Source organism: Myodes glareolus, chromosome 13 (assembly GCF_982192425.1).
Source record: "Myodes glareolus chromosome 13, mMyoGla1.1, whole genome shotgun sequence".
Lineage (NCBI taxonomy): Eukaryota > Metazoa > Chordata > Mammalia > Rodentia > Cricetidae > Myodes > Myodes glareolus.
The window spans coordinates 13,474,097-13,487,390 of NC_142038.1; the positions used below are offsets into that span (position 1 = coordinate 13,474,097).

Sequence of the window (13,294 nt, forward strand, 5' to 3'; positions counted from 1 at the left end):
ACTCAGCAATACCTTTGATATTTTACTACCCATTATGCCTGACAACAGCAGGAAGAGGTAGAGTGGCATCACTTCCTTGGGTGCCCTACTGTCACAGAGCAACATAACAAGAGCTGGCAGGTGTCAGTTGTGCAAAACAAGGCAGTCTACATGCTACAGTGCCTCCTTCTGGCAATAGTCAGGGGTTTTAAACATGTCCAAGAAACAAGTCAGAGTAGCTATTTTACCATTCCTTCACAGATCTGCTTGAGACATTATGGGGAAAACAATGGCAGTACTCTCTGACAAGGCAGATTCTCCTAATGATTGCTGGTGACTGCTATCCAGGAGACCTGATGCTAGGCACTTTACATACGTTAAACCACTCTCTCCTTACAGCAGCCCTGGCAGGATTTTGCCATTTTGTGAATGATGAAACTGAGAAATGTGAAACAAACGGTACAAGCCCAGAATGCGCTTAAGAGTCTGTGAGGGACACAGTCAGGCCCTTCAGAGTTATCTGTCACCAGCTGTCCTCTGCTCAGAACACCCCTAAGAGTCCATGGGGGACACAGTCAGGCCCTTCAGAGTTACCTATCTCCAGCCGTTCTCTGCTCAGAACACACCCAAGAGTCTGCAGCGGGCATCAGCTAGGTCTTCAGAGTTACCTGTCTCCAGCCGTCCTCTGCTCAGAATATCCCTAAGAGTCCATGGGGGACACAGCCAGGCCCTTCAGAGTTACCTGTCACCAGCCGTCCTCCGCTCAGAACACCCCTAAGAGTCTGCAGGGGGCATCAGCTAGGTCTTCAGAGTTACCTGTCTCCAGCCGTCCTCTGCTCAGAATACCCCTAAGAGTCCATGGAGGACACAGCCAGGCCCTTCAGAGTTACCTGTCACCAGCTGTCCTCTCAGATCTTCTAAGGAAGCAGTCGCTCCTTGTCTGTTCCATCCCTGGGGCCTCTTGATCAGTACGTACATGCACCGGCTAGATAATCATTTTAATTCCCTTTTCCCTTCTGTTTTCTTTCCCACTTCAGTCAACATGTTTGTCTTGGACAAGGTATTTCTGGTAAAGGCTATGAGATATGTACAATATAGTGAGAAAAATGCTTCATAAAGAACTTGATTTGTTTTACGTCAGATAACATATTAATGGGGGAGGGAATGAAGGAGTGAGGGAGGGGAGGAGAGAGAAGACGAATGAGAACAAGCATGAGCAGAGCTCGTTCTTTCTTCTGTTGTGTATAATACCGGTTCATAAGCTGAACAAACTGACTTCTACATCTGCTTCTGCAGTAATGTTCACTTGGATTAATCATAGTTAACTCTAAGTTTCCATACTGCCATATGGCAAGTGTGAAAAGTTGTCAGAGATGATTTTTAAAGGTCTTTCCAAATCTATAATTTTATGATGCAGTAAGATTTTTTTTTCAAAAACAGCATTTTACCCAAAATACCCTGGATCTCTCAGGAGCACTCAGGGTAAGGCTTTCGAGACTAAACACCAACAGTGAGCTAGAGATTCAAGAGCGCACATGGAAATCGGAGGTTGATGAGGTCACCATAGTTTCTTTTTTCTATTTTTTTTTTAAGATTTGTTTATTTACTATGTATACAGTTTTCTGTCTGTATGTTTGCCTGCACACCAGAAGAAGGCATCAGATCTCATTATAGATGGCTGTGAGACACCACGTGGGTGCTGAGAATTGAACTCAGGACCTCTGGAAGAGCAGTCAGTGCTCCCACCCGCTGAGCCATCTCTCCAGCCCCCAGTTTCTAAGACTCTAACTCCAATGGATAAGCAGGTGAGAGAGAAACCCGAGCACCCACCAACCAAACTCTCATTCTCCACCACGGCGACAGCCAGAGGACACCACGTCCTTGGTTCTCCATGCCAGAGGACACCATGACACGCTGCCCACAAAGCAGTGACAGGCTTTCCCACTGACATCAGAAATACACAGTTAAGCAAAGATTTCTGGGAGATAAAGCCTAAATGCAGAGATGCAAGCAGTCTTCTGTTCTGAACTGTCTTGCCATGGATGCTCGTAGAAAAAAATAAACTTGGAATATAGAGGCTCTTGCAGCAGCAGCGCGGTTTGCTGTCACACAAAGCCAGGATAGGATGCCTGCCTCAAAAGTCACCCTGAGCAGTTCTGCTCGGAACCTACTGTAAAAATGAAGGAGGAATCTAGCTGAGCACAAGCAGGTGGGCAGGCAGGCATCATCTCTCCTTGTTCCTGACTGAGGCAGTCATGTGACTAGCTATTTTAATTCCCTGTTGCCTTGAGTTCCCTATGACACCTACACCCGGGAACTGTGAGCCAAATAAACCCCACCATCCCAGTGGCTTTCTGTCAGGGTCTTGTCACAGTGACAGAAGTGAAACCAGGACAGTCATTTTCCATGGAGTTCCCACACTCAGGGTCCGTACCTGGAATTCCTACCTTCTGCCATGTTGCTCCGGGGTATAGGGAGCAAGACAAAAGTATCAGGACACTCTCACCCTAATAATTTTGTAAATAATTATTTATAATAAACAATATGAAAAGAGCCCATCAGATTGCCCTTTGTCCCAGACCCAGAAGTCTCAAGGCTCCTCAAAGAAGTCACAAAACTATGGTAGGTCAACTTTTGGATTAATAAGTAGGGTAAAAATAAAATCCCAGACCCCTATAATAGGAGACAGGACTGGGCGCTGAAAATCCACGCTGAAGAGGATGAAGTACAGACATGCCTTCACATAGTCCCAGTCACTGCTACGATGTGATGTAACAGTCTACAAAGTTCCAAGTGAGTTACTTTAATGGTTCATTTCTCATGTGGAAATGCCATCCACAGAGGCCTCTACTTACAAGAAATCAAATTCAGATAGATGTATGGTGTGCTGCCTTAGAGGCGAACATCCTGGCAGTGCCAGCTTCTAACCTGGAACTTACATCAATTGTCAAGTTTTTGCATGCCCCATCAAGTCTGCCAAGACACTGCTGTATGACTGCTCTATACAGTCACACGACTCAGTTAAAAGCTCAGACATTCCCAATGGGGAACTGCAAACGCTCCCAGTGTAACTTCTTAAGAAAAGACTAAACTGAAAAGGTAAACCATGCCCGACTTCGCTGAAAACCCCGCTGCCTTCAAAGTAGCATTGCCACAGGAAGTGCAGGAAGCCAGGTTTCTAGGACAAACATTTCTCCTTCCTTCCTTGGCTAATGCTTGCCCAAGATCAAACAAAGATCAGCAAAGATCACAGCAAGGGAGAAACTGGAGTCTTGTTTGTGCCCGGGCATTGGGGAAGAACAAGTTAACTCCACTGAAAAGAGAAATCACACGTACTGTTTGGATCTGGTAAATACTGCATTTCTACAACTGCCTGCACTCCAGAGTCCCTCCCAGAAGAGCACTAAGATCTACCCACTAAAACCCGTAATTGTCACAAACCTCTAACAACCCAATGGCAGCTTCTCACCCTTTAGGGAAATCTAAGCTATTAGAAGATACCTTGGGCTCTCGGGAGGCTGAAGCAGGATGATCCTAAGTTCAAGTCACCAGCTAACACAACAAGTTCAAGGATAGCCTGAAACACATAGTGAGATAAAATCTCAAAGTAACCAGCAAGAAATGGGTCATCTGTGGCATCTCTTCCAGAAGGGGCCAGGTGCTCTTGTGCAGGTCCCTGGGACTGATGCCCTTTGAGCAGACACTTCTGTGGAGGAGGTAGGACCACACCTTTGACAATACCTTTCAGATGTGTCCAACCATTCCCAGGGGCTACATGCAGCTGGCCGAACATGAAACTGTTTGTTAAACATTTCTTGAGAGTGAACAAATACGTGGCAATGTCACACAGCAATGTCAAAAGGTTAGAAATGGATGGCAGAGGGAAAAAATAACTATTCTAATTCTCAACACTTTTCTCCAAGCTGTCAATAGCCATGGATTTAGAAGAAAAAGGACTCCTGCACTGTGTTTGCAACTGCACGCTGCTGAGATGGGCACTCTACGGCACCACAGGGTCTGCAACTGCACGCTGCCAAGACGGGCACTCTACGGCACCGCAGGGTCCGCAACTGCACGCTGCCGAGACGGGCACTCTACGGCACCGCAGGGTCCGCAACTGCACGCTGCCGAGATGGGCACTCTACGGCACCGCAGGGTCCGCAACTGCACGCTGCTGAGATGGGCACTCTACGGCACCGCAGGGTCCGCAACTGCACGCTGCTGAGATGGGCACTCTACGGCACCGCAGGGTCCGCAACTGCACGCTGCTGAGATGGGCACTCTACGGCACCGCAGGGTCCGCAACTGCACGCTGCTGAGATGGGCACTCTACGGCACCGCAGGGTCCGCAACTGCACGCTGCTGAGATGGGCACTCAACGGCACCGCAGGGTCCGCAACTGTACGCTCCTGAGATGGGCACTCTACAGCACCACGGTGTTTGCAACTGCACGCTGCTGAGATGGGCACTCTACGGCACCGCAGGGTCTGCAACTGCACGCTGCCGAGATGGGCACTCTAGGGCACTGCAGGGTCTGCAACTGCATGCTCCTGAGATGGGCACTCTACGGGACTGCCGAGCTCTGCTTCTAGATTTCAGCAGCTGACTCTCTCACTTGCCGGTTTCAAACACTTCAACTTATTCCCTTCTCACTTACTGTTCTATCACATGGCTAGAAGACCAACACCACCCTTCCCTCAACTGTTGGAACAGAAAGGGGAATTATATACTTAGAAGCTGCATCAATCCCTTATTGGGGTCTACAGGGCAACTAACAGCAAAATAGAAACTTGCTATCCACATCTTCCTTTTGTTATTGCCTGCTTTGTTTTAAACTCTGGGACAGAGTCCAGCAGAGTCTACTCTATACACAAGCATATCCATTATCCAAGCAGAATCTGTTGAAAAATCCAGTATTACCTTCCCTGGCTCATTCCTCTTCCAGGTTGAAGATGGTGAGAAAGAGTATAACTATGGCTTCCTCCTTGTCTGCTTTTACAGCATTCTTTCCCAGACCCAAAAAAGTCCTAAGGTCTCCAGGCATTGTGCTAAACCTGCACACCTCGAATGCCCAAACAGTACAGCCTCATGAGGTGGGATTCCCTCTGTTTGCTGTGATTACCATTGATAAAAAAGGAACCTCTTTGAGTTTATGGCAGGGAAGAACAGAACTAGGCAGGGAGAGCTAGGCTGTATGCTGGGAGAAAGGAGGCAGAGTCAAGGAGAAACCATGTAGCGCCGCTGGAGACAGATGGCTGAACTTTAGCTGGTAAGCCACTGCCACGTGGCGATACACAGATTAATGGAGAAGGATTAAATTAATATGTAAGAGTTAGCCAATAAGAAGCTAAAGCTAATGGGTCAAGCAGTGTTTTAAATAATAAGGTTTCTGTGTGATTATTTCGGTTCTGGGCAGCAGGGACAAACAAGCAGCCTCTTTATTACAGCCTCACAGACATGAGATGAGATCACCCTCAATCAGAGGTACTCTTGCAGAAAACAGGTTGTTCCCTCAAGCAATAAAGACTTCTTCTGAGCCTCCTTGTAGAATCCACAGATGAGAAAAAGATCAACCAGATGACACTTAGGCAAAATCAATTAGTGCAGACTTTACCCTGTTCCAACGCTTCCTTCATCGAAACATAAAGCTCGTGTGGGTACCCTGAAGACAAGCTGAAATGCTTACTTTCTTCGCAGAATGGTCATTCTGAATTCTGAATAGACATTTACCACCCCCCCTTTCACTTTGGCTTGCTTTGGGGCTGAAGGAGTACACAGACCTGGCAAGATGACAACCCCAAGAATCACATTTCTGTCCTAGAATTCTGGTAACAACAGCCACTGTTGTCACAGTCAACTTACAGTTGGGAACGCTATAGAGAGAAGTAAACAACTTCTATAAGATTCCACAGCTAGCAAGTTTTGGAGCCGATATCCCAAGTCTTGGCAATTGGCTCTCGTGTGTATGCTACGCTGCACTGCGCTGCCTGACAAAAGAATGAGAAAGATCTTGACTATAAACAAATAGGCTTTTCCACTGATGAATGTACAGTGCTTACATATGTGACTTCCTGGGGAAAATGATAAAGACAGAAGAAATAGCAATGCAGGCTAAGGTACTAAGGGAAAATGTCTGATAACCCAAAGGTGGAGAAGCCAGGGAAAGGGACTGGTGGACATGAGGCAGAAAGGAAATTTTTGGTTTTGTTTGTTTTTCTGAGACAGAGTCTCTCTACATAGCCCTGGCTGTCCTGGAATTTACTGTGTAGACCAGGCTGGCCTTGAATTCAACAGGTATCTACCTCCTGAATAAGCACATCAAAATATACACTCCTATAAGACATTCAAAAGAATGTATAAAGTTGATCAAAACACAGACCATATCTGCTTGTGATTTCTCTAGGGCACCAAGAGTTTGGGGTGGGTATATTGTCACTAAATATCAACAGTCTAGGCACAACAAGAAACTGCTCCCAATATTAATACCCAGCTAAGCAGATTTTAAACAATTCATTAAAATCCTCTTATAGCCACAAAATATATGAGTCTTATACCTATTGAGGATCGCATAAAATATAGCTGACATCTATAAAATTGCAGACTTTTCCTGAGAGAGAACTTAGAATATATACATGAAGTCTTTCACTGAAAGGAGTTACGAAGCACAGGTAAGTCCCGAGCAGCGTGGCTCTACCACTTTGGTCTCTACACTGCTATGGTTATGCACTCCTTGTCATGCTTTGCAATCCAACCCTAGATACAGACACTTGGTAGAAAAAGAGCTCTCTCAAGATGTACACTGGGCTCTATTTCCAATTCAAGACAAGGATTTTCTCAGAGGATAAATCTTGGTTTCCAGATCCAGACTTCAATGTGCATACAAAGCTTTTGAAGATATTGTGAAAGAAAGCTACATAATGAGCTCCCTCCTGGATGACAAGGACGCTTTGCCCAGGGCAGTTACTCAAATACAGTGCTCAGACAAGAAGTACCTGCAGCAAGCACTTGGAACTGGCTAGAATTTGCCTGTTCCAATGTCATCAATAGCATATACCACTGCTGCTGGCTGAATGAATGACTATAAAGCCACAGTTCCTTTCAATAAATCCTATGCACAACTCATTCATTCATTGTTGTTATTAAAAATCAGACCTCCCTTTCTCTCTTCCTTCTATTGTCTGCAACTAAGAGACTAACACTCAAGGTCCTTCATAAATCACTAGTCCATCCTGCTTCTTCCTTTTAACCCTTGCATAGGTCTGCAGCCAACCGAAGCAGAAGTGAATTTATTTGTGGTTTCTTTTTTGTTTTGTTTTTATTTTATTTACTGTTATTATCCATCACACATGGTGCTGGGCTACATGAAGACATTTTTCACACAGGCATATATAGTCCATTGAACTATATCCTTTCCTTCTCTGTCTCCTGGGATTGGTGATTTTTATACAGACCCCTTCTGATTGCGACCTCTTGTTTCAGTGACTGTCACTGATGTTTCCTGAGCTGCAAGCATCTAATACTACTCCTCTCTAGTCTCCTTGCCTCAACTCTCAGTGAGATGTCTTCTCACCATTCTTAGACACAACCACCTTCCCTACTGGAAGAATTCTATTTCATTATAATATTTACAACATCCAGATCTATGCAAGTTCTTTATACCTTACCTCTGTAAGGACAGAGTCTTATGTCTGCTACTGGTTACAAGTTATTGGAAGGTAAGAGTTTTATTACTAGTTCTGATATATCTTACAGTACTTAAAATAATTCCTTACTCAAACAATGCTAAAATAAAAACCCATTGATATGAAGTAAGGACCATTCATCATTGATGAATCCAAATACTTCTACATAACAGAACCAAACCATGATTCTTACTTTTTTATTTTCTATTTTTTGGAATCATAAAAAAATGAGCATACTGCTTGTGAATTTTTTTCTAACTATTACACCTAGAAAATTTTGTTTAACAATATCTAACATAGATTTCCAGAGCTTAAGTTATGAACTAATTCATCTGGAAATTTCACATGGAACAGGCCTTAGAAAATATTCATTACAAGAAACCTAATCTGAAATCATTGAAAAATTCCACATATGCAGGCAGAAAAGGACTGCAAAGCAGCATGAGCCGTGCTAAAATAGCACAGGGCCAAAAGTTCACTCTCGGAAACTCAGGGCTCCTCAGAGTAGCTGGAAGACTCCAGAGTATGAGGAGACTCTCTCTCTCTCTCTCTCTTTCTCTCTCTCTCTCTCTCTCTCTCTCTCTCTCTCTCTCTCTCTCTCTGTGTGTGTGTGTGTGTGTGTGTGTGTGTAAGAAATAAAGTCAGGAACTGGCCAACCTCTTACTAGTACTTCCCACTCTACTGCAACAAACTATCCAGAGACCAGTGAGTCAATATAAAACAGCCTCTACTAAATTCTGAAGAATTCAGTTCTTTAAAGAACTGAAATTAGTTCTGAATAATTACCAAAAATGAGCCCAGGTCACCATACATAAACCCTGCTAACAAGGCTATGGCTAGACAGGTGGGCTGAAAAGAAAAACCTACTGTGACTATTCTCCTAAATGGACACAGCATTAAAATGACTCCTGGTGACCATAGATCAAGGCACTGCTAAATTCTCATCAGAGATGTTTCTTCTTGCAGTAGATGACAATTAACACAGAGACCCACAGCCAGGTCAATGCACAGAGAATAAGAAGCCTTGGAGTGATTGGTCCTAAACAAGATAGCTATATCATACTCACCTCCAAAGCTCAGGGATTCATGCAGAAGAGGGAGCAGAGGGATTCTAAGAGTCAGAGGTTGGTGGGTGACTTCAGGCAAACACTTTGTTCTGGCTACAGTAAGGCGGATGCATATATGAACTCTCAGGGACTGTGATGGCAGCACACATGAGCTGGACAAAATCCCCACATGGAAGAGGGGAAGGTGGTCACGAAGTCCCAGGCACTAGCTGAGGGGCGTTGTGATACCTGGTGTATCGACCACATCATACTCTAGGCAGACCCCAGCCCTGGGAGTAATTGGCCAACACAACTGGACTCCAGATGGTTTTTAAAAAGGGAGGGAAGAGACCATGGAGTTGGGTAATCAGGGAGGTGGAGGACAATCTGGAAGGAGTTGGAGGTTGAGAAAGATGATCAAAATGCATTGTATGAATTATTGAAGAATTAATGAGAAATATTATTAAAAAAAACAAACCCAGGTGAACAAACTGATAAATGGATGGAGTGTGAGATTGGTGTTTAAAGGATATATGGTGTGGGGATCAGCATCAGTGTCTGGAAAACCAAACCAACTGCTGCTGGGCATGAAGGCACATGCCTGCAACCCAGGACCCAGGAAGCTGAGGCGAGAGGATGATGGGTGAATTGAAGACCAGCCTGGGATTCATAGTAAGACCTATGTCAAAAAGAAAAAGAAAAAAAAAAAAAAGACCCCAAAAACCCAAGGGCTGGGGATAGTAGTGGAACCAACACATAACCTGAGCAAAGCCTTTGGTTCAGTCTCCAGTGTTAGAGAAGAAAAGAAAATTGGCAATGTGCTAGGAGTAAGAATTAAAGAAGAAGAAAACCAAAACAACAATAAACAAAAAAACCCAAAACAACTTCCCTGATACATGCTTTACTTGAAAACTCACATTGAGTAGCCTACTGGAAAAGAAAAAATAACCCACACATATTAGAAATCCCTGCAAATGATACTTATGATCTGATAATAACTTTCCTACCTTTAAAGATCATGTACTCTCGGAAAGGAGGAGGGGTGACAACAGGGGCTCCTGGTGATGACTTACGGCCACATTGTAAATCCTCAGAAAATGCTAATATGTAACTATACTTGGCAAAAGGGAACACACAGTTATGGTTCTATAAGGCTACTAAGACGGTGAGGAGATTGTGGGTTTGTTAGGCAGGGCCAAGGTGCCATCTAAGTGGGAAAACACAAAAAGAAGTCTGGAATGATGAGAGGACTCAGCCATCCACTTCTGATGGCGACAGGCCATGAGTCAAGGAACAGGGTGCTTCTAACAGCTGGAAAACGGGCTCTCCCACGGAGCCTCTAGGAAATAATGAGGCTCCGTTGACTGTACAAACCTGCACTATAACAAATTTATATCAATATCAACAATCGCTAAGGCAATAACAAGAGATCATGACAAAGTTAAACCGCTATGGAGAGAACACTGTGGTGGAGGGTACGGCAGTGGTACAGCCCTTGCATAAAACCCTACCAAAAATAAAAATGACAGTTCTCAAAGACAAACACAGATAACTGTCAAAGTGTAGTTTGATGCTTTAGAAAATACTTAGCACAGCGGTTCCAGCTTTGTTTGCCTGGCTAACAAAGTGTGCCTCCAGAAAGCTGACGCACAACCTAAGATGAGACCTAACACTCCAGTTCATAAAAGGACCAAACGTACATGCCATAAATGCTGATCAACAAGTACAACAGAACAAGGTATCCTCAACCATAGGAAAGCAGCGGAAAACTGAGGAACACCTGCCATTTTTGCACATGTTTAAAAAGGTCTCTGTGTGGTACCCTTATCAGAAGACCAGCCAAAAGGAAAACTCAGTGTTTCCTTTAAAGTTCCTATTTACCTGATGATCCTCTGGGCGGCGTACTGATGGAGAGAACGGAACTGTGCTGACATGTTTGCTAAAGCTGCCAAGCAGTTTGTGTGCAGGTACTTGTCCTGTGGGAAAAGAACAACTTTAGAACATACATCATATCTTCTACATGCTTTGAGAAAGGTTAACTAAAAGTAACCGTACGTCCAACTGTCCCTAATGCTAGAAAACTGCCCTGAATCTGTCTTCTCTAGTCCCCAAATCTACAGAGCACCGAGAAATTGGAGTGTTTCCACAATTCACTTGGAAGCAATGGACATGAAATACGATGACACAGATGACGGTTCCACCACGTGACGGCTCTGGAATGTGCTGCTCTAGAGCCTCCCAGCCACGCACAGCAGAGACTGTATGCTTCCATCTTTCTAAAACACATGCATGTCTCCCTCCTAAAACACAACTTCCTACTGTGATCTCAAATAAAAATAGTTGGGATATACATCTGTACCAGCCCCATGGAGAGAAATACAAAAAAACATTAAGTAAACAACCCCTTAGCTGGGTTCTGTACACAGCTTTCCTTGGTAACATATTTCTACTGACTAAGACTGAAATTTTACAGAATTCAGCAGAATTAATTTTTTTCCAACTTTTTAAGGCATTTGAACTAGTACTTTGAGGGATTGCTTTTCTTTGTTTTGAAGACAGGAGCTCATGTAGTTCAGGCTGGTCTCAAATTTGCTATGTATGCTGGACATGGTGGCATACACCTTTAATTCCAGCACTAAAGAAGCAGAGGCAGGTGAATCTCTGTGAGTCAAGGCCAGCCTGGTCTACATAGCCAGTTACAAGTCAGTCAGAGCTACATAATACGATCCTATCTCAAAGAAACAAAATTGCTATATAGCTGAGGATGACCTTGAAGTGACTGGCAGGACTTCCGCATTCAGTTTATGGAGTGCTGTGGCTAGAGCCCAGGGCTCTGAGAGGGCCAGCTAGCACTGCCAGACGAGCAACAACCCCAGCTCCTTGCACTTTTCCTCCTTATGTGAATCTGTATTTTCTCGTAGTCACCTAGTTATATATTTTGCTGCAGCTTTAAAGGGCAAGCCAGTGCTATCAGTCCAGTAAGGGTGGGCATACAGCAGTTTGGATCTCAATGTGCTTCCCTGCTTCTCTCCATTTCATACAAAGGATACTGCAGCGAACAATGAGTCTATATTAAGAAATAGACACTGCAGTATAATCATGTAATATGGTATATATGTGCTGGTCTGAATTTTTCCAGCATAGTCTGTGAGATTAAATGTAAATTTTCTAGTACATTTCGTACGCACATTTCATGGGATTAAAATGCTTTACAACATGGTCATAAGTACATAAAGGCAGAGAAATAGCTGCAGAATACTTACTCTAGTCCTGGTCATATTGTACTGTATGGTTCTTATTACGACCAGAATTAGGAGACTCCCCAGGGAAATTTCAGTTAAGACTCGTTCTGAATACCAAGTAATGTTTTTTAATATCTGTAATGAGGAAGAAAAATTTGAGTAAAAATGACTCCCTTAGGAAAAAGATGTGTCTCCCATTTCCTGGTAGTTTAGTTTAACTTACTCTAAAGGGAAGTAAGCAGTAAAAAAGTGAGGAAGATCTTCAGTTCAGCTAAGCAAGGGCACTAATAGGGTTATTCCTCTTTTCTTAAACAGACGGGGGAGAGAAAACCAGGTCTACAAACCAAGAGGTTATCTACTGATATCATGAGTAGACAAAGAGGAGATGTGTGTATCTGCTAATACAATTAATAGACAAAGGGGAGATGTGTGTATCTACTGATATCATTAGCAGACAAAGAGGAGATGTATATATCTGCTAATACAATTAATAAAAAAGAGGACATGTATATATTTACTGATACAATTAATAGACAAAGGGGAGATGTGTGTATCTACTGATATCATGAGTAGATGAAGAGATGTGTGTAACTGCTAATACAATTAACAGACAAAGGGGAGATGTATATATCTACTGATACAATTAATAGACAAAGGGGAGATGTGTGTATCTACTGATACCATTAGCAGACAAAGACAAAGAGCACGTTATATGAAAGAGACAGAGCACACAAGATAAAAAGAACAGGAAAAGGAAACAGAACTTAGCAATGAGAAGCAAAAGTAAGATGGAGTAGGTGCTCAGAGGCAGAACTTTCCCTAGAGAATGTAAAGAACTTCTATGGATAATTAGGAGAGCCCAGGGATACCACGGGCCCAGCATTCAAACTCCTGGGGCTGTTCTGAGCTGCCAGCCAGTACCAAGTCAATAAAGAGTATCTTAGAAAAAGTACACAAATTCCTTAAGAGACAGCTAACAAAACTCAGATTAACCAATCTGTAAATAAATACACAGAACCAATTAATACACCAAGACCAATCATGGTTCATCTCAAGAATGGGAAGATTCATCAGTATAATTCACTATATTAACAGATTAGAATACCAAAAAAGCTTAAGATCAAAAATATATAAAGAATTCTTACACCCCACCAATAATATAAATAAGTCAACTTTTAAAGGTATGATATGTAGATATTTATACATCTCATAAATATATTAACAATATACACTGGAGAAAAGGTGGTCTCTTCAACAAATTGGATACCCACAAGTAGAATAAAAGTAGATCCCAATTTTTCACCCAGTACAAAAATCAACTCCAAATAGATCAGATGTAAAATTC

General features: G+C 43.2%; 1 protein-coding gene across 3 annotated transcripts in view; it reads right to left on the bottom strand.

The window, feature by feature from the left end:
- The window catches only part of Dym (dymeclin), a 288,571-nt gene that overhangs the window by 157,929 nt on the left and 117,348 nt on the right, over nt 1–13,294 (bottom strand). For all 3 annotated transcript variants that reach the window (XM_085676420.2, XM_048419152.3, XM_048419153.3), the window contains exons 12-13: nt 11,971–12,084; nt 10,589–10,683 (exon numbers count right to left, since the gene is read on the bottom strand). In XM_085676420.2, the coding sequence (XP_085532546.1) occupies nt 10,589–10,683; nt 11,971–12,084 (209 nt within the window). The remainder of the gene's footprint in view (nt 1–10,588; nt 10,684–11,970; nt 12,085–13,294) is intronic.